The 22,475-nt window shown below is 42.9% G+C and overlaps 1 protein-coding gene across 2 annotated transcripts in view; it reads left to right on the forward strand.

Annotated features, from left to right (window-relative positions):
• The window catches only part of LOC144762020 (uncharacterized), a 604,519-nt gene extending 582,247 nt beyond the window's left edge, over positions 1 to 22,272 (forward strand). For both annotated transcript variants that reach the window (XM_078647186.1, XM_078647185.1), the window contains exon 5: positions 21,782 to 22,272. In XM_078647186.1, the coding sequence (XP_078503312.1) occupies positions 21,782 to 21,798 (17 nt within the window). In that variant the 3' untranslated portion in view covers positions 21,799 to 22,272. The remainder of the gene's footprint in view (positions 1 to 21,781) is intronic.
• Positions 22,273 to 22,475: the final 203 nt, after the last annotated feature.

Below are 22,475 nucleotides of genomic sequence, written 5' to 3' on the forward strand. Positions count from 1 at the left end.
TTTCTGTGGGACCTGTTTTCATTATCATCTATTATCTTGCTGGAGTTTATAGCGCTGTTCAAGCTCAGGGACCCTAGTGTTAAGAACATCTGATTCGTGCTTCCCTTCTGCCATCGTCCTCTCGAGGTCATCCACCCTATGGTCGATCTTCTGCAAATTCTGGTCCAACCTAGCAACTGCATTGTGAATCTCTCTTGATCTCTCCCAAGTCCTTATGGAATTTCTCCATCATTTCACGGATGTCAGCCTTCTTCATCAAAGTTGAACCGTCGAATATTACCAAATGAGAAGGAGCCGGTGCTGTCATCTTCACCGCATCCTGGGCACTATACTTAGGGGCGTGCTGATGGAGCTCATCTTTGCTCTGGCCTTTGGGTATTTTCACCCTCTTAGCAGGCATTGAGGCACATGCCCAGCAATACCATAGGGGGAGAGGGGTCGCTGGACTAGCTGCACCCATTTTTTTACTCCAGGGAGAAGTAAAGCACAAGCCACCCAATCACCTCATAATGAAGAAACACTGCAGCCAGCCAGGCATCGGCCAGACTGCCTCATAGCCACTGAAATGTATTCTACTGCTGATACCAAGAGGCAAGCACTGCCTAAGTGGTAGTTAAATGGGCTCAAACTAGTAATCCGCCCTCCTGAGCCCCTCCATCCATTTTAATTAATGCCCCTTCAAAGTACTCACCTCACTCCAGGAAAGCACTTCCCCACATCAGGGGGCAGCCTCTCCGAGGACCCTCAATTGCCAATCTCAGCATAGGCCTCACCGCTAGGCCCACTCACTCCCTCACAGGGCCGTATCTCCAGCACCACCAGGCATTTATGCACAGTGCAGTGGCTGAGGAAAGAGGGAGGAGCCAGCGATGTCTGCCACGGTCCTGCCTGAAACTCAGCAGGCCGCCCAGATCACGGCAGCCTCTGGCGTAATTTCTTCCTCTGGCCGAACGCGCTGGCGCCATCTTAGAACAAGCATTGTGAAATGCAATCGGTTTTGCCAATGTGATTATTATTTTTTGTTGTAAGTTTAAGCTTGGTGAGCAGGTGTAAAACTGATATGGTAAACTAATATTTTAAACGGGTTACCTGAATACCAGGCACTATGTTATGAGACAAGAGAAAGGGATAAATAATGAGAAAATCAATAAAAGGAAAGCACGAGAGAGGGAGGGAATTCTATTTACATATGATAAGTCAATTAGTACTTATTTTAAGTAGAATTCGAGCTGGGATCTGATTCGTTCTCCCCTCAATGTGATTTGAACACCTGGATTATGATGCTGCGCATTATAAGGATCTTTTGTAAACACACTGCATCACTCATTAAGGTGAGATCTCATTGAGTTATTTACACAGGGATATATTAGCTTTTTCTTTCCTGTATATTTAGGTACTTCCCTTTCCTCGTTATGATTTTAGTGTATTACTTTACCAATATATATTTACTTTTCTCATTTCTTTCCCACCTGAACACATTTTAACTCATTTTAAGGATGGCACTATTAGAATTTACTTTTAGGCTACACACAAACATTTGTGTATGTTTATTTGTGTGATTTTATTGTTATAGTTCATGTATTGTCGTTATTCTATACAATTGTGGATATATGTTATGTGGGCTGTCTAGCGACTTTGTCTAGTGTGACTTTTTTAGTAATAATCCAAGTTATGCGTCGGGTACTGAGAGACTAAGAAGTGAGGGGAATACGTAAACAGAGCATATCTATGGAATGGGCACAGCTACTACACAAATTCAAACAAGAAACCACACATGTGGAACTACCTGAGACATCCCATCCCCAAACGACACATCTACCCCCGGAAGGATTGTTAGAAGAACATAACAGGACAAGCCAGACATACTGAGGTAAGCACAACACAATGGTCCTGTCTGATAATATCACACCCTAATCTAGGGACGCCAAATCTGACCCCCCACACACGTACTGTTGCACTAACTGGAGTTGGAATAGTAATTTTTACCCCTCTGCTATCCAACACTTACCCTACTGTTGCACTCACTGGTGTGGGATTGGTATTTGTTACCCCTCCGCTATCCAACATTTTCCCTACTGTTACACACACTGGCGACTCTCTTGGCCTTTCACTGGGAATTCCTTTACACTACTCATGGAGCCCAGCTGCTTGATCATATCGCTGAGTCCTGTTCCAGCCTTGTCCTTCTGTAGTATCAATAGCTGTTGAGGAGAAGGTAGGATGGTATCCGGTTTAACTTTTGCGTTATATTTGCACTGGTGTTAAGCACGTGGATTGTAGGATTGTAAGGGAGCCTGTCTACAGAGTGCTTCAGTGTTTTGGATATCTCAGAGTGGTACTCAGACACACTTTATTCTGTCAACTTTACTTTATTAAATCTCGGAGCAATATCGGAGCTATATCCTGCTATCTAAGCGATTTAACCCGCCAACCTTGAGTCTATCATGGGTAGGTGGAAGGTGACATTAGCCCCCGGAAGGGCTGCGACTGGTACTACCGCCCCAGTGACTACCATAGATTTGTTCCTCCAGCGAGCTGCAGCAGTGCTGGACAAGGAGATTAATTGACGCCTCTCTAGGTCACCCGTCACTGCTCCGCACCCTATGCATTCAGACACACACGTGTCTTTGATCAGCGTTGTTGACGATTTATTGAACTTCCCAAATAACCCCGGGTTGCATGGGGTCGTGCAGGATTGTACCGGCCTATCCTGTCAATCTGCAGCCCAACTACTACCCCTTCCCCCTGCATTAGCAACATGGGGGGAAATGAAGCATTTTCAAATCAAGGGCTTGCTGTGATTACCCCCAGCAAGCACCCGGAAATATCGAAAGCAACCATGCAAAGGAGCTTATTCTTTAGCTGAGTCAGGTGGTTCAGGGACAGGGACAGGTGCCAAAAGGAAATCCCAAACAATGGGGGGTGAAGCTAAAATATCAAAACCTAACCTGCTCCCTAAAGTCCCAATGTCCACCCACACACTGGCCAAGTCAGACTTGATGGGCGCACTGGAATCTCCCAAGGTAACGATGATGAGTTTGTTGGACTCGCAAGTTGGGCCCCATAAATCCAATGGCAGACATCAGTTGAAAAGAGTTTATTGGATCTTAAACTCTGTGTTTCACCTGCATTAACCAGATGGTCAACTGCCCAATCAGGACAAGGTACTCTATTGGAGCCCCCGATTCTGCACAGCTTGCCTAAAAATACTAGGAGACAGCCACAGCCACTGGGGGGCCTGTATCTGTAAACCAGTTAGCGCTTACACAGAGTGAAAATTATAACAACAGGGCCAGAGTGCCCACGGAGGCACAGATCCTAGAACAGAACTGTTAGAAATGGAATTTCCGGTTGGCTGAGGCTTGCGCCAAAGCCAGGCAGAAAGCACCACTCTAGTCAGGGCAAGGGAGTTACACGCCAAAGATAACCCCTGCTCACCCTCTAGGCAACGTGACGCGAGCAGTAAGGCTTATCCCGGAGGCAATGTAAGTTAAGTATTTGCGCACGCACCCAGCAACAACACCCAAGGCCCACCACAAAGGAAACTCCACTCAAGGTTATGTATAAAAATAGCCTTTCTATTATAACAAACACATTAGATAAAAATCACACAGGTACACTGTGCCAACAGGCACGGGCAGAATTTACAGGGGATATGTGTACAGAACAGGGCCACTTGGACCACTGTCAGGAATAAGCACTTTTTGAACTAGCACTAGGTAGAATTAGCACTCTGTAGGAATAAAACTTAGCATATAGAACATATCATAACTGTAGCACCAAATCGCAAATGTACCACACAACCAGTAATTACTGGTAAAAGGTAAGTACCACCTACGCAATCCTAACCACCTTAGGAAAATATCACTCAGGGAACCATGAGCTCACTAGCATAACTATACTAGGAAAAACAACCTCCTAAGCATAACAATACATTCAGAGGTAAAGGCACAAAGACATTACACATGATGCAGAAATGACCTTAGGCAGGTAATCACAAATTGCGCAAAGATCACATAGGGTCAAAAAACATGTACCCCACGCAAGGGCATAACACATGAACTGTCCCCCAGTCCAACTGGCCTCTCAGGGGCTGGAACGCCCTGTGTCCAAAATGTCAGGGCAGGCTGCGCAGGCAGCCAAGGAAGATGCAGGGGCCTAAACGAAGCAGCTGCCCAAGAAGTGCTGGGCAGCTGTGGGACCTGAGCCTGGCACCAGCGTGCCTCCTGGCTCTCTTCTGGGGCACTTGAACAAACAACAGGGCTCAAAACAACGTAGGAGCCTGGGAGCCTCGTAGACTCTAAACAAATGCCACCACACTGGGGGGAGCGGCCCGCTGCCTACCGGGGCCGCTCTACCCTTCAAAATGCCCCCAGGAATGTAGGAACCTCTCGTGGGCTTTAGACAGCGGCCCCCAATCGTTGGAGTCCCCCCTCTGAGGACTCGGGAATAGCAGAATGCCCAGGAGCCTCTTGTGGGCTCAGAAGAAATGTGCCCCGTCATTGGCGTCCCCCCTCTGGGGACTCAGCAAAACAATGGGGCCGCACTAGGACTCGGAGCTCCCACCCAGCCGGTTTCACTTACCGGCACTTCTGCAGGCGGGGGCTTCTTCTGGCGGTCGCTGTCCTCTTTGCCGGGGGCTGCGGGGCTCTCTCCACACCATGGGAGCCCCGCTGCTGGACAGGCGGCTTCTCCCTCTATTTGGCGAGTACACCGGAGCACGGAGTAGGCTCCCGCCTGCTCTGATGCTCGTCCAGCTGCGACTCTTCCGGGGAGGCGGGGTAGGCTCCCGCCCTTCCTGCTTCCTGTTTCCCGCTACTGCTTTCGGGTCATTCTACTGCGGCCAGCCAATGGCAGCGCGGCCTGGGGTGGGGGGCAAGCACCGCGCCTTCCAGGCAATCCCCGGGCCGGTGGCGGTAAAAACACGGGGTAGGCTCCCGAGATAGATTACAATATGAAGCGGGGTAGGCACCCGCTTGAGGAGGAGAAATATCTGCCAAAAATGCAGGGTGGCACCTGCTGGGGGAGCACAGCCCAGGGGTAACAAATACGGAGGGAATCCCTCAGGATGAAAGGCAGCTCAGCGCTGCGACAGCCTCACACGCTCTGTTCCTACTGGAAAACAAAAGCGCTCCTTAAGGACATACAGTGCTTCCAGGCACTTCAGGCAAAGGAAGTCCAGGCAAAGTCCTTTTTAGACTGCAGGCAAATGGGGGGGCAAAGGCTGGGCCCAGGGGCCAGCTCACAGGGCCGTCCAGGCAGGGAGGCAGTCCCCAGTGGCGGTTCCTCCTGGAGCCCAGCAGCAGCGAGCCCCCCTCAAGTTAGGATCAGCAAGAGAACATCTTACAAGAGGTCACAGCCTCTTTTTATACACAGAAACCCTTTGTCTGTGTCTGTGTGGTGGGGGAAAAACCAGATGCAACTGGTTTTGGAGCACTTTGTTGTGCCCAGTCACTCTTCTCATTCACTGGCCAGGCTAGGGACATCAGTCGCACCATAGGGGGCGGAGCCAGCATTGTGTAGGGAAAGCCCAGCCCTATTCAGGTCCCAGGTGCACCCCTCCCTCACATCAATCATGCAGATCTCTCCACTCACCACCGGGGAAGACCCATCCTGACTTCTGGAGCCAGGCTTACCATCCAGCTCCAGCCAATCATAAGCCAGACAGCCAATTCACATAAATTACACAGACATGCCAACTTCTAGAAGTGGCACTTCCACACTAGACACAATAACGCCGCACACATCATCGCGCAGCATTTAATCACGCGAGTCCACACATACCAAACTTGCACCTGCACTCCCCACGCATCAGGAACTACCAGGGACACATACATTCCCCATGCATTCCTATGGGAGGGCAGGCCAACCTCACTACACGCACGCACTTTACCCTGGGACACAGTGGTAAAGTGCGCAGAAGCCAAAAATCACTAACACCATGTCACCATTAAAAGCAAAAAGTTCAGGGGTGAACCTGCCAGAAGGGCCAAGTCCAACAAAAACCATCCAACAGGGGGACGGCCCCAGGGGGAGGGGAAGCCCACTCGCAGCGCCTACCATTAATTCATCTGCCAGCGGAATCTACACCCTATGTAGTGGTACTGGGGAATGTGCCAACTCTCCCACAGGGTACCTAGGAGGACTTTCTCAGTTAAAGAATAACGTTTTATACTGGCTATCGCACAATACAACCCTGGGAATAAGGGTGGAGAAAAATATTAACATGGTGAGAATAGTCAGCTGGATTGGTAGTTCTTGCAAATCATGTATGTGGGACTGTGTTATTGTAAAATGTATTAGGCCTCACATAGCAGAAAGGATTTTGTTCCCTTCACGTACCTACATTCTGTTCCTTTCGGTTCAAAGTCGACCATTGTGGCCTTACCACTTGGATTTTTGTATAAAGCAGAACTACCAGAACCTCCAGTACGTAACCATTTGAACACTAACAATATGGTTCCTTTTGATGGTTCGATGCATAGAATTCCATCCATCAGGAATATTCTTTCGAATTTGCCTCCATCAACAGTTTACCTAAATCAGATGCCTGCATGCCGACAGGATCCACCCCCTTGGAGTTGTTTAATCAGTTTACTTCTCTCGCTACGATGGATGCTTGTGATTGACTCAGTAGTTCCCCACTGACAGACTCAGAGAACCTGTTAGCCCACCGGGACTCCATAGAGCAAAGCCATGGGTGTCTACGCGTATATGATAATAATGTTATATCCTGGAATGTCGCAGGTTTGGCCAATAAGTTCTCAGATCCTTTTTTGGATGGCATTTGTGAAACAATTTTGATTGAGCTGTTTGCAGGAAACCTGGTTGGCGGATTGTAGTATATTTTTGTAGCGTAACAAGTCCTTTTTTGTTCCAGCTTCCCCCTCTACAGCTGGTAGACCAAAGGTTGGTCTTGTTATTTTTATTTCTTTAGTGGTAAAATGCCAGATACAGGTTTTGTCTCCGACAAACCCGTGTATACAGTCCTTGGTCTAAAGAAAGGGATCTAACAAAATGGTTCTTATCAATTTCTATAATTCTGTATCATGCCTTATTGATGGGTGTAATATTACTCTGCTGGGGTCTTTTATAAGGCAACACTCTACAGCTGAACTTCAAAATCTCATGATTACAGGGTACTTTAACATACATCCATGTGGAGACCCCAGGGTTACAAGATTGGCTGACCTAGGTTGCCCATGTGTGGGGGGGGATCCACTTTGAACACTCTGTTCAGGGGGATGTTCTCAACAACCTTCTTCACGAATTTGATCTAGTGTCCCTTATGTCACTAATTGATTGTAGCAAGGCACGCATCCCTTCCTTTAAAGGGAGAGGTGGTGGCACATTCATAGATTTTATATTAATATCATCTCTCTTACAATACTCATTTTGGGGTTTTACCATACAGGAAAGTGCCCATAGTGACCTTGACCATCTGGGTGCCAAATTCTTTGGACCTTTATCGACATGTAAAAGAGAAGTTGAGCAGAATAGGTCTATAAGACCAACTGATGGTAGAAGACAGCTAAAGTGGACACAGATTTCTCCAGGTGCTTTTTACAAATTGGTAACAGAATCTTGTGCCAGTTAACTAGCTCAGTGTACCTCGCCGTGCACATCCCCGGTGGAGGTTATTAGTGCTGTCAGAGCGTGCCATGAAGATTATAAACTGTAACTGGCCAAACGTGAGTTGGTTCTGAAGGAGGAAGCGTGGAGGGAGTTGACTGAGGCAAGTACTCTGAGTAAAAGCTCTAGATTTTGGAGCATTATTAACAGCCCCTTTTTAGAGCATGACGAAGCCAGTGCAATAGGTGCACATATTACCGAGGATGAATGGGAGCTCCATTTTAAAACCATGTTCGAGAGCCCGCCAGAGTTAATTGGTCAATCACGTCGAGAGGTAGTTACCCCCAAACTGACTTTTAGTTTGGGGGAGGTTGAAGGGGGTATCACGGGGCTGACAAGTAATAAAACCCCGGGACCCGGCGGCATGCCTCCAGACCTTTTTAAATCGGATCCTACTCTTTGGGCCCAGGTCCTTGTTGCCGTAATCAATGCGACAGCAAACACTGGATGCCCTGAGTCCTGGGCTACCTCAACTATAGTGCCTGTTTTTAAAAAGGGTGACCATGACAGTACACACTATTATAGGCCGATCTTATTGTTGGATTCGGCAGTTAAGGTGGTGGACAGTGTGTTTTTAGATAGGTTGACCAGCTGGTCAGAGGAACATGATAAACTATCAAATGTACAGTACGGGTTCCACCCAGGCAGGTCCACTTGGCCTAGTGCATTAACCTTACTGTGATTCTTAATAAATACACGGTTGCACGTTCCGGCACCATTTATTTACCTTTTATGGACTTATCTTCCGCATTTGACCACGTGAATAGGGCTAAACTGTGGCAGTCCATGAAAGATATTGGGGTAGACAGCAGCATTGTCCATTTTTTAGAAGATCTTCACCGTGTAACCAAGGCCAATGTTAGATTTTCACAGGACCTATGTGTGTCACAGAACTTTGATATAAAAGAGGTGTACGCCTAGGGTATATCTTGGCTCCCTTTCTGTTTAATCTTTATATTAATTATCTAGATTGTATTGTATTGTATTGTATTGTATGAACATTTAGAAAGCGCACTGTAACCATACGGGTATCCTGGCGCTGGGGGCCTACAAACCCTGCTTGATGCCTTCTCGGCCTTTACGTCGGAAAGGGATTCATCTATAAATAACTCGAAATCCTATGTCATGCAAGTTGGATGTGCCCCAAAAATATTTTCCAATTCAAGGTAGATTCGGCTACGGTACCTCGCACAGACGTTTTTTAATATCTGGGGGTCATATCAGATGACCAAATAAAATAGGGGCCTCTCAAACAAAGAAAGAAGGGGGATCTGGTGCGGTGAACGTGGCCATCTTCAACTTTGCCTCTAAACTGGGAAACTGACCCATTGCAGCACTGCTGAAGATCTACGAAGCCAAGAGTGTAGCGACAGCCGCTTATGGAAGCGAAATAGGGGGACATGTTGTTGTGTGTCGATTTAGATACCGTATATAGATTTCCCAAATCATGCCCTTATATAGGTACAATTCACATTGCCATTATTTAGGCATAGAAATCCAGCCCTTATTTAGGCATTGCTCATGCTAACCAAATACAGGCATGGTCAACTACATCCGTTCATCTTCGCCACAACGAGTTCTTGGAAAACCAGACTCTTAAGCCCTTAGGACTTCCCCTTGCCTGGATATTGATTTCTACAAGAACTCATTTATTGTGCATGAACATCTATTCCATAGGGGTTCATTCATGAGGTTCTTATGCCTGACTCATACGTCAATACCGGTATTCCAAAACACCTTCGCGGTATAAATATACCTTCACTTGCCCTGGCAAACTACAGTGCGCAGCGCAATTCAGCTACCTACTTGCACGAAGCAGCTCGCCACGGCAAGTTCAGAAGGAAGTCAAGTCCCCAGCTGACACACTGACCGGACGCTGTCATCCTCCTTACCGAGAATCCAGCTCCAGTGTTTCTGACTCCCCTTGCGGGGTGTTAGAGATCGAGACCCGGAAAGAGATACCAACATCTCTCATTCTAAGGTATGGAGCAGACTAGAACCTAGAGAAATTTTGGCAACTCTCGGCACAACTAAACTAAACTAAAGCTAAACAGCACCTACTTCTTCCCTCGTACTATACTTAGGTTAGGTACACTGGGGTAGGATTATTTTAGAAGCACCAGTTGAGTATTTTAGCCTGTGTTATTTATGTATGTATTTTTATATATGTCATAGCTACAGACCATGCTATTGCAGTATTATTTTATCTTACTGCTAACGCTGTACGTATTATACTTCGCATTCGGTCTTAAGATTGTAGCTGTTCATATCTCTTGCATGAGAAATAAGACTGTTCAATAAACCCTTATAATTGAAACACCTGTCTCTCTATTTCTGTGTAACTCTGTAGAAACGAAGCATGCACCATTGACTGAGTGAAACTGCTATCTATTGTTTCCACGATTCTGAGATTGTTCCGACTCTAAGGGATACAAAGTTGTCATGTTTATGCGGTTGTCAGAAACTAATCCCTTCTTGTTCATTCGAGAAGTTTCTAGTGACCTCTGAGTTAGCTGGCACACACAAGTAATTAAGTTTAATGTACTCAATAGAGACATACTGACCTCAGTTCTCTGTCAAAACTATAGTGTATATTATTCCAATGTGCAGAGCCTATCAGGGATATAGGAACTACACTACATGGCGCCCAACGGTTTGGTAAAGCACTAATTTAACACTAGATACTGAAGTAACTCAGTCGTGCTTTTATCAGAGACCCTTTACTCTTAATACTCCATAGGACGTCTGGAGTGGGTAAGGGATAATAGCCGCTATAACTGAGTAGGATGAAAAATCCGATGTATTAGCTTTTTGGTTTGTTCAACATTGAAGGATACATTGAAGGATACAGTGTTCCAAAATATTGTGCACCTTATCTTTGTTCCCTTGAATCTTGCTCTGCAATTTTCATTAAACAATGTCTACTAATGGCAGTAACACCGAAAACGGTGGAGCTGCGGCTGACCAAGCCAAAGCAGTTTTAAACTTTACAGGTTTTACTGAAACCGATGGCAATGCTATAATCATTCCTATTAATTTGAGGAGAGCCTTCACTCTAAAACGTATAAAACATGGCCTAACACCACGAGGTGGTAGAGCAGTTTTTGTAATAGAGGCACATGAATGGCTGGTTTTTGCAGGTTACACACCTCATCCTGAAATCGAAGACATGACAGACGTAGAATTACTTGCTCAACTCAAGGAGTTAATCAAAATCCACAGACAATTGGTCCAATATGTCATGCGGACTTAACATTAGGTTTTCCACAACAAACTTCTCACCTTGAGGTCAAGTTCATTTAAGTTAGGTCGAGGAGATTTTGTAGTTTACTAGACCTGTAGGTCTAGAGCATTTTTTATGATTTGTCAAGCCCTGAAATCACTCCACAGACTTTACACGCAGTCATGGGTAAATAGCCCACAAAACATGAACAAATTCGATCCTGGATAGCACAAAAAATGACTCAAATAGAAGCAGTATTTCCTAATATCAGCCCTTGGGAGAAACATAGAATTCTAACAATCTGTTTACCAATGGGGATCACACCACATCTGGAAGACTGCACCGCTTGGGGCACAGTCTTTGCTGCTATCTACACTAAAACACATGGTGTTGCCTGACATCCTGAAACAGATTCAAAATGAATACGGGGCAGAGCCTGCTCTGAATTTAGGTATGAAATTACTGAAAAATTTTAACCAGGTTTCATCAATAATATTATCTAATATTAAAGGAGAAGCAGCATCAGTGGCGATCCACCAGAAATTAAGGGAATTTGATGTAACAGAACAACCACAAGAACTAGCCGGAATAATTGAAAAATCCTATGAAGAATTAGCCGGAAACAGTTTGGGTGGGAAAACCAGTTAAACCGCAAATGTCTGAAAGTCCTGAAAACGTCTTTACTAAAAGCAATCCTACATTTTATAAAAAAGAGTGGGAAAATAGCAAACAACCTTCCAGAGAGAGGCGTTCACATTCCCGAAGTAGGTCTCCTCAAAAGGAGCCCTCTGAAAGGAGGTATAACCTCAGGAATAGGGATAATTTGAGAAAACATGATAGGTATCAATATACTGATACACCTTCCTCTTTTACCATTCAGATATCGTCACAGACATCCGAAAGAAGAGGAAGGTCAGACCACAAGGAAGAACGCATAAAGTCCAAAGACGATCAACACATTCAGAAAAGCAAACAAAAACCTCAATTCACCAAAAAGAAGGTAGCAGGTATAAAGATCAGAAATGCCGAGGATTCTGAGAACACAACTCAAGAACGGAGAAGGGGCTCGGACAATGTTGGACAGCGCAGCAGAAGTAACAATAGCTCACCAGAACGTGAAGGGACTTCTGGAGACAGTGGACTTGAATGAAGACATTGAAGTTGAAACTGCAGACAACATAGTTAGCTCTCCACATAGGTTATATGAAATAACACTCAGAATGGAAGGAGACATACCAAGAAAAGTAAAAGCACTCTTTTAGGAGCGACTTTCAAATGGTTATGATATACTTCTAGCAGAACAAGACTGGCACCGAGAATTTGTCAGGGATTGCCCACATGGTGAAGACATCATTATGTCAGCCTTCTCTAACCATATTCCAGTACATTTAAAATATACTTATGCCAGGAAATGGGCAGTCGCCCAAGCCCCAGCTTTATACAAAAACCATGTAGGATGGGATGAGGATTCACCTCACCATAAAATCCAGTTAAAAAATCAACCAACTGCGCAAATGCAGTATCCAGTTAAGCAAGAAGCTAAAAAACAGGTCAGGGAGATCTTAGATCAACTTGAATACCAAGGGGTGATTGAAACATGCACCTCATCAATGAACAATCCTTTGTTTCCTGTCTCCAAACCAGACAAATCATATCGTCTAGTTTTGGATTACAGACATCTAAAGTTTTGTTGCAAAACATTTGCAGTGCAAAATGTACACAGTACAGCATTAATGAATAACATTATGCGTAAGAAATACAAAACTACATTAAATATATCAAATGGTTTCTTTTGTCAAAACATTGCACCTGAAAGCAGGTATTGAACAGCTTTCTCAATAATGAGGACACAGTGTCAATTCTGTTGTCTCCCTCAAGGATTCAAGAATAGTCCGGCGTTAGTCTCATCAAGGGTAACAGAGTTACTACAAATTTATGATGACGAGGCATTGTCATATGTTGATGATATCTATCTGACAGACGATGACCTAAACAGGCACTTGAACAGGGTGAACACCATTATACTGGGCTTTGCCTATGAAGGGTATAAATTCAATTTTATAAAATCAAGAATTGGCCATCTCAACGTCCTTTTTCTAGGATATGAACTATCAAGTGAAGGCAGAAGCCTGGCAGACAACTTTTTTAGAAAAGTGTGTGCTGCTCCAACCTCCAAAAAAGCTGAAAAACGTACCGTCGATTGTAGGTTTCCTGAATTTTGGAAGAACATACATTCTAACCTACGCAGAAAGGGTTAAACCTCTCTACGAATTAATCAAAGCTGATTTTAAAATCACACATTGGACACAGGAACACAAAGATATCCTGCGTTCACTTCAGGCTGACATGTTAGTAACAAAACACTTACAAACGTGCGTAAACATGCGCAACTTAGTGATCTGAATCATTCCGGGTCAATGCGGATTCACCTACTTAACTTTTAACAAAGGTGAAACAATACCAATTGCATACAGATCACCTTTGTACACACAAGCAGAAATGAAATTCACTTCTACAGAAAAAATTCTGACAGCAGTTCAAACCACGGTAGCAAAAGAAAGAGCACTAGCACAGGGAAAACGCATTATGGTCGTAACTCCTGTAACAGCCTTAGAGGCAATTACAAAAGCGAGCATTCCAAATGCAAAAGCTTTACATCCAAGATGGATACAATGGGTTAATTCTCTTGCTGAAACTGATGTTGAATATGTTTTTGATCCTTATTTGAAAACACAAGCATTCCTGCAATATGAACATGAATGTCCTCTGCCTCCTGAAATTCTCCCTCTTGACCAGTACGAAGTTTTAATTTATAATGACGGTTCTGCACAACCCACTACGGGGGGTAAGCAAGCTTATAGTGCAGCATGCGCGATTCTTAAAGTTCGTATGCAAGATGGCAAATTCAAAACGATGGTCACAAAAAAACAATCTCTAGGAGATTCTACAGCTCAGCGAGCTGAACTTCAAGCATTCATAATGGCACTTGAAAATACAGATCGCGAATTCCCCACACTCATAGTGTGCGATTCTTTTTATTTTGTTCAATCTTACAATGAATATTTACATAACTGGCTTCAAAATGGTTTAAAAGATACGAAAGGTGGCACAATCAAGGATAAAACGGTTTGGGAACAAGTAGTTCTGTTGCGAGATGGACTACAAAACACTAACGTGATACACATGCTGAGTCATCAACGTGATGGCGTTCACGTTGAAGGGAATTCATTGGCTGACGAAGCCGCGAAGGGGGTCTTGCAAACGGCTTCTGTAGCTGCAATCACTTGTTCAAAAACGAAAATAGAGAGTGAAATAATACTGGCTGTCAATGCTTCAAGCAAAGGCAGCGGTGCGGCGTTACCTAAAAAGTTTCCACTCAAAAACTCATATATAATTGATATGAACAATGTTCCGTTTGCTCGAATCCCTGGAGTGGGGAATAGGCTGATTCCAAACATGGAACATAGATTAGGATTATTCCTAGCAGCACATGAAGGGCTCGCCTCTGCTCATGCAGGTGTTTCCGCCACAGTATCATTATTAAAACTGGTGGCCAGGCATTAGCAAACAGACCATAAACTATGTTTTGGACTGTGAAATATGCCAAAAGATGAAAGTCTCTACTGTGAAACGTCCTGCGCAGACGCCCCTGTTAATTTCAGATAAACCATTAGCTTGTGTTTACCTGAACCACTGCGGTCCCTTACAAAGGGATGGTAACTATAAATATATCATGGTCGCAGTGGATTCATTCTCAAGGTTCCTATGGATGTGGCCTCAGCGTTCGGCTGATGCTTGAACTGTTATAAAAGATTTGTGAGTCTTTATCGGCACATACGCAATTGGCACACTACACTCTGACCAGGGCCCCGCGTTTAGCTTGCGAGCTTACAAAGAAGCCATGGCCAGTTTGGGCGTAGCATTGCGATATCCTTCTCCATTCCATCCTGAGGGAAATTCTGTTGTGGAAAGAAAAAACCGGGACATAAAGCAGTCTATAACAGCTAGGATATTAGGTTCGGGTGATGGGTGGGTTAAACATCTTTATGGGGTCAACGTGCATTAAACAATTTGCCAAGAAGTTCTCTAGTGGGTGTCACTCCATATGAGGTCCTATTTGTGACTAGAATGTTGGTACCGGACCTTGATTGTCGCGGAAAAGTGGTGGAAAATAAGAACTTTGATATCAAAGATCATTTGGCTGTTTTACAGGACTTAAATTAACTAAGATTAAAACAAAGCAATGTGTTCCTGAAGCTAACCACCTCTGGGGAAAAAGCAACCGTCCCAGCAAGGCCTGTCTGGATCCCAAAGCTTGGGGATCTGGTCAGAGAAAAGATCGCAGACAAGAAGGAATTTGGGCCTTTTTACAGACAACCAGTAACTGTCCTAGAAATCCACGGATCAAGAACAGTACTATTGCTACCCCTTGCTGGTAAAGAGAAAACATTTGTGCCCATCGACCTGATCAAACCACACTATGTGGCCGATACTAAGCAGTAGGCCTAGTGGACTCCGACAATGTAGCAGACCCACTCCTCTAGCCACAATCCAAGAGGTTCAAACTGAGAGACTCATCACTTTTGAAGATTCTACAGTGCGAAATGAAGGACTAAGCAACAAAGTTATGGAACTCGTTCCTCTTGAGACCCAAATAACAGTTTGTCCTGATATACCTTTCTACAACATAGTAACAAGTGATCAACTGGTTCCAGCGATTTGAACTAATCATGATGCAATTCCAACCATTGACAGAACTGCCTCCTGCTATTTCATTAACTTTGATACATTTTCTGAGGATCTCAGTGAACCTGAAATGACACCAGCACAAAGAACTTTCAAAGAGCGAGCAACAGACCTTTTTCATCTCCTGAGAAAGTCTTATCAGGTTTCACCATGGATTAAACTATGGATTGTTTTGTGAATATTTTTCTTTCTATTTTGGTTAGCTCTGGTAATAACTCTGGGTATGCTGGTAAGTGGAAGATATATTCAAATGGACACAGCAAGTCAAAGAGTGAACCTACTTCTCCAGCCACACAAATAATCCCATCGTAAAGCAAGAGACTTGTCAGCAGTGAACATCGCAGCCGTTCCTATACCAGATGGTATAGTTTGGGACACAACTGAACATGACATTTTTGGCCCGTCTGAACTTTTGAAGATTCTACACTTATTTAAGATTTCATTAAGTGACTTTATTACCTCTAGTACCTTTTCTGATGATTGGGACTTCAAGACTGTTAATAACATGATGTCTTATCTAGAAATGTCTGCAGTGTTCACAAATCATGAATAGTTAGATGGTCCATCAGACTATGAGCAAATGTATTGTTATAACCATTATGGTCATCATTTCTTGCACAAATCTGAGTCACCTAGAAATTTATTTATGTATAACCAATGGGAACATTGCCCTACTCCTCCAAAGGGTAGATCAACAAATTTTGCAATGAAGTTTCCATATTTTTCAGGGTTCAATGTATCAAATCCAGAAACGTTTTACTTTAAAAATGTGAACAAGACAGGAACGAAAAATATGTTAACAAATACAAAACAGATTTATTTTGAAGCCTTTATTGCCCAACTGTCCAGACAGGGTTTCGACTTTTGGAAAGACAACATTTAGACCAAATCTGTCCGGTGTACAAAAGATTGGCAAGTGCAGGGGTAGAAGCTTTGTTTAGAGCCTGTATCATCCCTGAGCAAATTATGTTTTTGAATGACCCTGTCCAACAAACGTCTTGCCTTGGGTTAGCCAAGATCGAAGACATAAACACTCCGTCCATACCTGCACCTGCAAGTAATAGCACTACACAGGGGGAGGGCGACATACATATTATTTTGCATCACAAAAGATCAGCTCCAGATTGGAACAAATGGTTGCTCTGGCCCACAGACAGAAACAACTGTCAAGATCGATTCCTGAACAAAACAGAGTTTCACTATCAATAGGCCAGACCCAAGATGTGTTCAAAGACAGCATCCAGTGGTAGTAACAACATACAGTGTAGGGAAACTATGCATTGATTGGCTACAGAAAGCTACACTAGAGGATGTAAAACAACACTTATCTTTACTTAAAGAAGGCGCAGACCGTAGGAAATTCTTGCTAGGACCAAGAAAACCGCATAAAAAATGTTTCATATATGCCGGTATCTACGCTGCTTATAACAAAATATGGATGATTACCCAAGCAGAGACTGCAGAACGAATACGAGAAATTGATCATATTAATTTAGAGAAATCTCTCTCTGTAGTAGACCACGGGTTAACGACTCTGTCGTCCAGGGTATATTCATTGGACAGCATTGTGTCTTCTGCCATGGACATCATGGAACAAGACTTGGTCATGTTGCAACATGGTCAGTCTCAATTACGTTCTATCATGCTATTAGGCTGGACGCTACAAAACTTGCTTGCAGGCTATGTGCTTTGGCATTTAATCAACACTACATCACTGTTTTCAGAATTCAATCTCACTGATAAAAAGATCAAACTGGCACAAAGGGGAGCAGACTATAGGGTGCTGAGCATTGAAAAACTGGGAAAATGACCTTTCACAGTGGCAGAAAAACCAGCTACTGAGAGGATCATACATGGTAAAATTACTCTGCCTGTTACAATTTTCCATTTTCAGTATTGCCTAAAACATATACCAGCAGGCAAATATGAAAGGTTGGGTAAAGAATACATCAAGACATCCTGAGATTTACCTTACACACTCAGATGTTGGAGTGGGGAGTATGAAGTGTTTCTTATCGGTACTAACTGTGAAAACGCACTAAGTGGTTCTCTCCTTTGTCAGGGTATTAACTTACATGGGGCCTGTGACAGTTCCACTACAAACTTATCCTGTCACCTGCAAGGTTCACCAGCTGCAGTGATTAATCCAATTTTTGGACAACTTTCAAATGGAAGTTACCTCATGTTGAATGATCACAGCTGCTGTGGCATGTTGCCAGGTATCCCATATCTAGTAACGGTTAGATCCAGGGTCACTTGCTGTATGCAAGTCTTGTTTCCACAAATAGACACAGTCAGGGAGTCCCCTTTATGGCCTTCACAGAACATCTCTTAAATACGAATTGATACTCTAAGCAGACTGAAAGCCCTTCTTTTGCAACAAACAGTGCCACTGACTTTGTCCAAAGAAACCTATGATCTTCAAGTCGCAAGGACTTCTGCCGAGATACATGCCCTTTTGAATACTGTCCTATACATGTCACAGAAATGTTGGAACATATCTTAAACATGTCTGATACGAGCGGTATTGTACATGTATTTAAGAACGTGTGTTCAGGACTGTTAGCACCTTTTCAAGCAGTCCTCGGAAATATTCCAAACTTCGTGCACTCTGTGTTTGGCGGACTGCCACTCCTTTTAGCACTCGTTGCAGCATCCTGTTTTTATTCCTACTGCTACAATATGGCAATCCAAATCACCAGCGATACCCAATTCACAGTGGAGAGAGCTCTGCAGGAGATTAAGTGTTGTGAGCGCTTCGTCCAAATTTTGGGTTTACCTCGTCTACGGGAATTAAATACCACATGGTTTCTGTCCTTCAGACCAATCTGGCAAGATTGCATCTTACCTGTTCTACGCTGCCTGCTTTGCGGTGAAGAATGCATGCTAGACATCTGTCTAACACTCCCATCAGTCATGCCTACGGATGTCGATACTCTGCTGGACCCTATAACAGCCCGTGCTCTGTGTTGTCCCCAGCGGCTACCAATCCTGATGATGGCATTCATTGAGATCTCAAAGAGGCAAATTGCTACTGCTGAGGTACGAGAGGAAACAACAGGCACACAGGTAACCTCCGATATGAACATTGCTGATGCGACCAATGCTGAAGGCATTGCTTCTCATCTATGTGTGATTAGTCTTCTAAACGAGGTAACGCAACTTTCACCTACAATGGTAACAATGGTAAACAACTTTTTGTCTACAGGATTAGAAGATTTCATGTTTTCTCTGTCCCCATACACTGACTTTTGATCTAGCACACAGTGTACTGAGAAACTCTGAATTTGACCTTCTTAATTCAAAACAAGGACTAACTTTGGAGCTTTTTTCCTATGATTTATTTTCCCAAATTTGTTTTTTTAGGTTGGGCAAAAGTAATCTGCTTACAGTAGAACTATTCATAGTGAACAGAATTCTTTGAAAAACTTCCAGAGACAATATGTCACCTTGTCAATGACAATTGTTTTATGTAACTTGACATGAAATGGTTTCGACCCTTTTTTTCTGTATTTACGAGCCATTTCATAATAATGTATACACTCATGTTCATTTATTTAGCATTCAAATGTAAATATATGCTTAGAATGAAACATATCTTTAATACATATAGCACCATTGCATTTTATGCATAGCAACACTTTTAGATGCATTTTTTTAGAGAATGTTTTTTGGACCTGTTTTAAAAAATCATGCGAAACTCTTTTTTAGATATGTTTAACATGTTTAGGATTTAGCAATGTCGTTCATACGAAAGTGGAGTGGGTGTTGTGTGTCGATTTAGATACCGTATATAGGTTTCACGATTTATGTCCTTATAGATGCACAATTTGCATTGTCTATATTTAGGCATAGAAATCCTACCCTTATTTAGGCATTATCCATGCTAACCAAATACAGGCATGGCCACCTACATCTGTCCAGCCACGTCACAACGAGTTCTTGGAAAGTCAGACTCTTAAACCTTTAGGACTGCCCCTTGCTTGGATTATTGATTTCTCCAAGAACTCATTCATTATGCATGAACATCTATTCCTTAGTGGTTCATTCATGACGTTCCTCTGCCCGACTTTTACGTCAATACTGGCATTCCGAAACACCTTCAAGGTATAAATATACCTTCACTTGTCATGGCAAACCATGGTACGGTCCAGCTGTATACTTGGATGGCTCAGCTACGCAGCTCACCACGGCGAAGGAGATCGAGTCCCCGATTGACGCACTGACCAGACGCTTTCATCCTCCTCGCAGAGAATCCAGCTCCAATGTTTCTGACTCCCCTTGCGGGGTGTTAGAGATCGAGACCCGGAAAGAGATTCCAACCTCTCTCATTCTACGGTATGGAGTGGACTAGAACCTAGGGGGACTTTTGGCAAATCTTGGCAACACCAATCTAAACTATAGCTTAACTAGACTATAGAAAAACAGGACCTACTTCTTACCTCGTACTACACTTACGTTAGGTACACTAGGGTAGAACTAGCTAGAAGCACCAGATGAGTATTCACATTTTAGCCTGAGTTATTTATGTATGTATTTTTATGAATATATGTCATAGCAGCAAACCATGCTATTGCAGTATTATTTTATCTTACTGCTAACGCTGTACATTTTATAATTGGCATTCTGTCTTACGATTGTAGCAGTTCATATCTCTTGCACGAGAAATAAGACTGTTCAATAAACCCTTTTTATTGAAATGCCCGTCTATCTATTTCTGTGTAACTCTGTTGAAACGAAGCATGCACGATTGACTAAGTGAAACTGTTATCTATTGTTTCCACAATTCTGAGACTGTTCCGATTCTAAGGTAAACAAAGTTGTCATGTTTATGCGGTTGTCATAAACTAATCCCTTCTTGTTCATTCGAGAAGTTTCTAATGATCTCTGAGTTAGCTGGCACACACAAGTAATTAAGTTTAATGTACTCGATAGAGACATACTGACCTCAGTCCTATGTCAAAACGATAGTGTATATTATTCCAATGTGCAGAGCCTATCAGGGATATAGGAACTACACTGCAGCTTATTGGGTGTTCCTCTTGGCTTGTTCAACATGGTGGTACATGAAGAACTAGGGGTGCCATATTTAAGCAACATCTTGGCACTTCGTCCCCTAACATTCTGGATAAATATTTGGTTGGGGCAGGGGTTAACGCTGAGCCAGACAATTTTAAAAGAGTGTATGACCCTTGACCATGCGCTCAGTATACCATGGCTGAGATACATCAAGAGTAGTTTTGAAAAGCTAGGAAGAGTTGAACTGTACACCAGCCCTGTACTAATAACCAAAAAAGATGTGGGGATAATAACGGAGTCCTTTAGCAGTCTAAGGAAACTGGAGAGGGAGAAGCTGGAACTGTCAAAACCTTGTGTCCGTAAATTTCTAATGCTAAAGACAACATCACTAGCTGAGCCTTATCTTCTGTTTTTTTTTACTATTTATGAAACATTTTTACTGACCAGGTTTCACCTGGATCTCTTTCACCTCCTGCTTGCCATACCTAGGGGGAGCAGTAGAGGTCAGTTACTAGCACCCTATGGCTGCGATGGTGAGTCTCCACAAAATCTGCTACACTTTGTATTGTTTTGTAAATTTTATGAGGTTCCCCAGAAGTTTTTTATTGTTCCGATTTGAAAGAGGATGAATTTTAAGTAGCCTCTCGCAGTTCTCCCGTATCTACAACTGCTGCAGGATGAATATATCTTCTTTGTCTTTGGTTATCTGAAATCTGTGGTGAAGTCTAGGGCTTGTCTTGACTAAATGCTAACAAGCGTCTGGGTTTAAGATCATTTTTAAGATATATATACCTCAGTAAAAGCACTAGGACTGGTTAATTTTTCTGGTGTGCTTTTAAATCAAGGGTAAGATTACATGTACTCGAATTGTGCACCTTATGTTACAGGTTACCATGGGTTGTTGTGGAATGTATTATAACTGATAAATTGGGTCTCTATTTTATGGAATTTTGATGTATTTATAACTTTTATGGTTTTATATTTCTGAAACCGAATAATGTTGAACTGAACTGATATTTTTTCAGAGCATGCCATAATATTTTGTTCATAATAACCTATAGCAAGCGACTGTGTTTGAAGAGTTTTTCATTGGCTAGTGTATGTTTTCGGTGAACATACAGCAATTTGTATCTTATCCACTGTGTTCTTTTTTGTTTCAAGATTCCTCCAAAGCCTGAATTGAGCCTACTTCTGACACTAGGATTGTGGTCCCTCGCGTCCTTCGTCTCCTCCACTGCAGCAAAAGAGTCAGTGTTCTTACTTTGCAGCAATGCTGTTCTTGGGATTTTGAGGCTGGCTCTATTTTACTCACCACTTGCACTGTTTCATAGCTTAGAACGCAGAAGGAATAATGTTTTATTTATTATCAAATATTATCCATTGGCTTGTGGAATAAAATATATATTTCACACCTTCAACAATAATTGGTCCCTTTCATTCAAATATTCACTTTTAATGAAATAGTATCAAATTCTATACTATCATTAATCAAAATATTTGTTCTGTAAAATCAAGAAAAGTTTCCTTTTCTAGTGTTTTGTTTCATTTTGATTACTTTACCTATTGTAGAAGCCGTGCCTTAGGAGTACACCCTGTAAAATAAAAGATTGAAAATACTAATGTATCATAAATAAAGCACTTAAAAGATTACAGTTAATATTGTTTGTACCTTATGAAAGCATTGCTGTTTGATTCACAGTAAAATCCATCTGATTTCTTATTTTTTTAGGCATACTGTAATCCAAAACATAAAACAACCTCAGGTCTTTTGTAGTAAAGGATTTGACTTATCTTTAGAGTCTGAGTTGTATAAACTGTAAACTAACAGGCTTTCCAAAGAGAACAAATTGCAATG

This window comes from Lissotriton helveticus, chromosome 6, assembly GCF_964261635.1.
Source record: "Lissotriton helveticus chromosome 6, aLisHel1.1, whole genome shotgun sequence".
Lineage (NCBI taxonomy): Eukaryota > Metazoa > Chordata > Amphibia > Caudata > Salamandridae > Lissotriton > Lissotriton helveticus.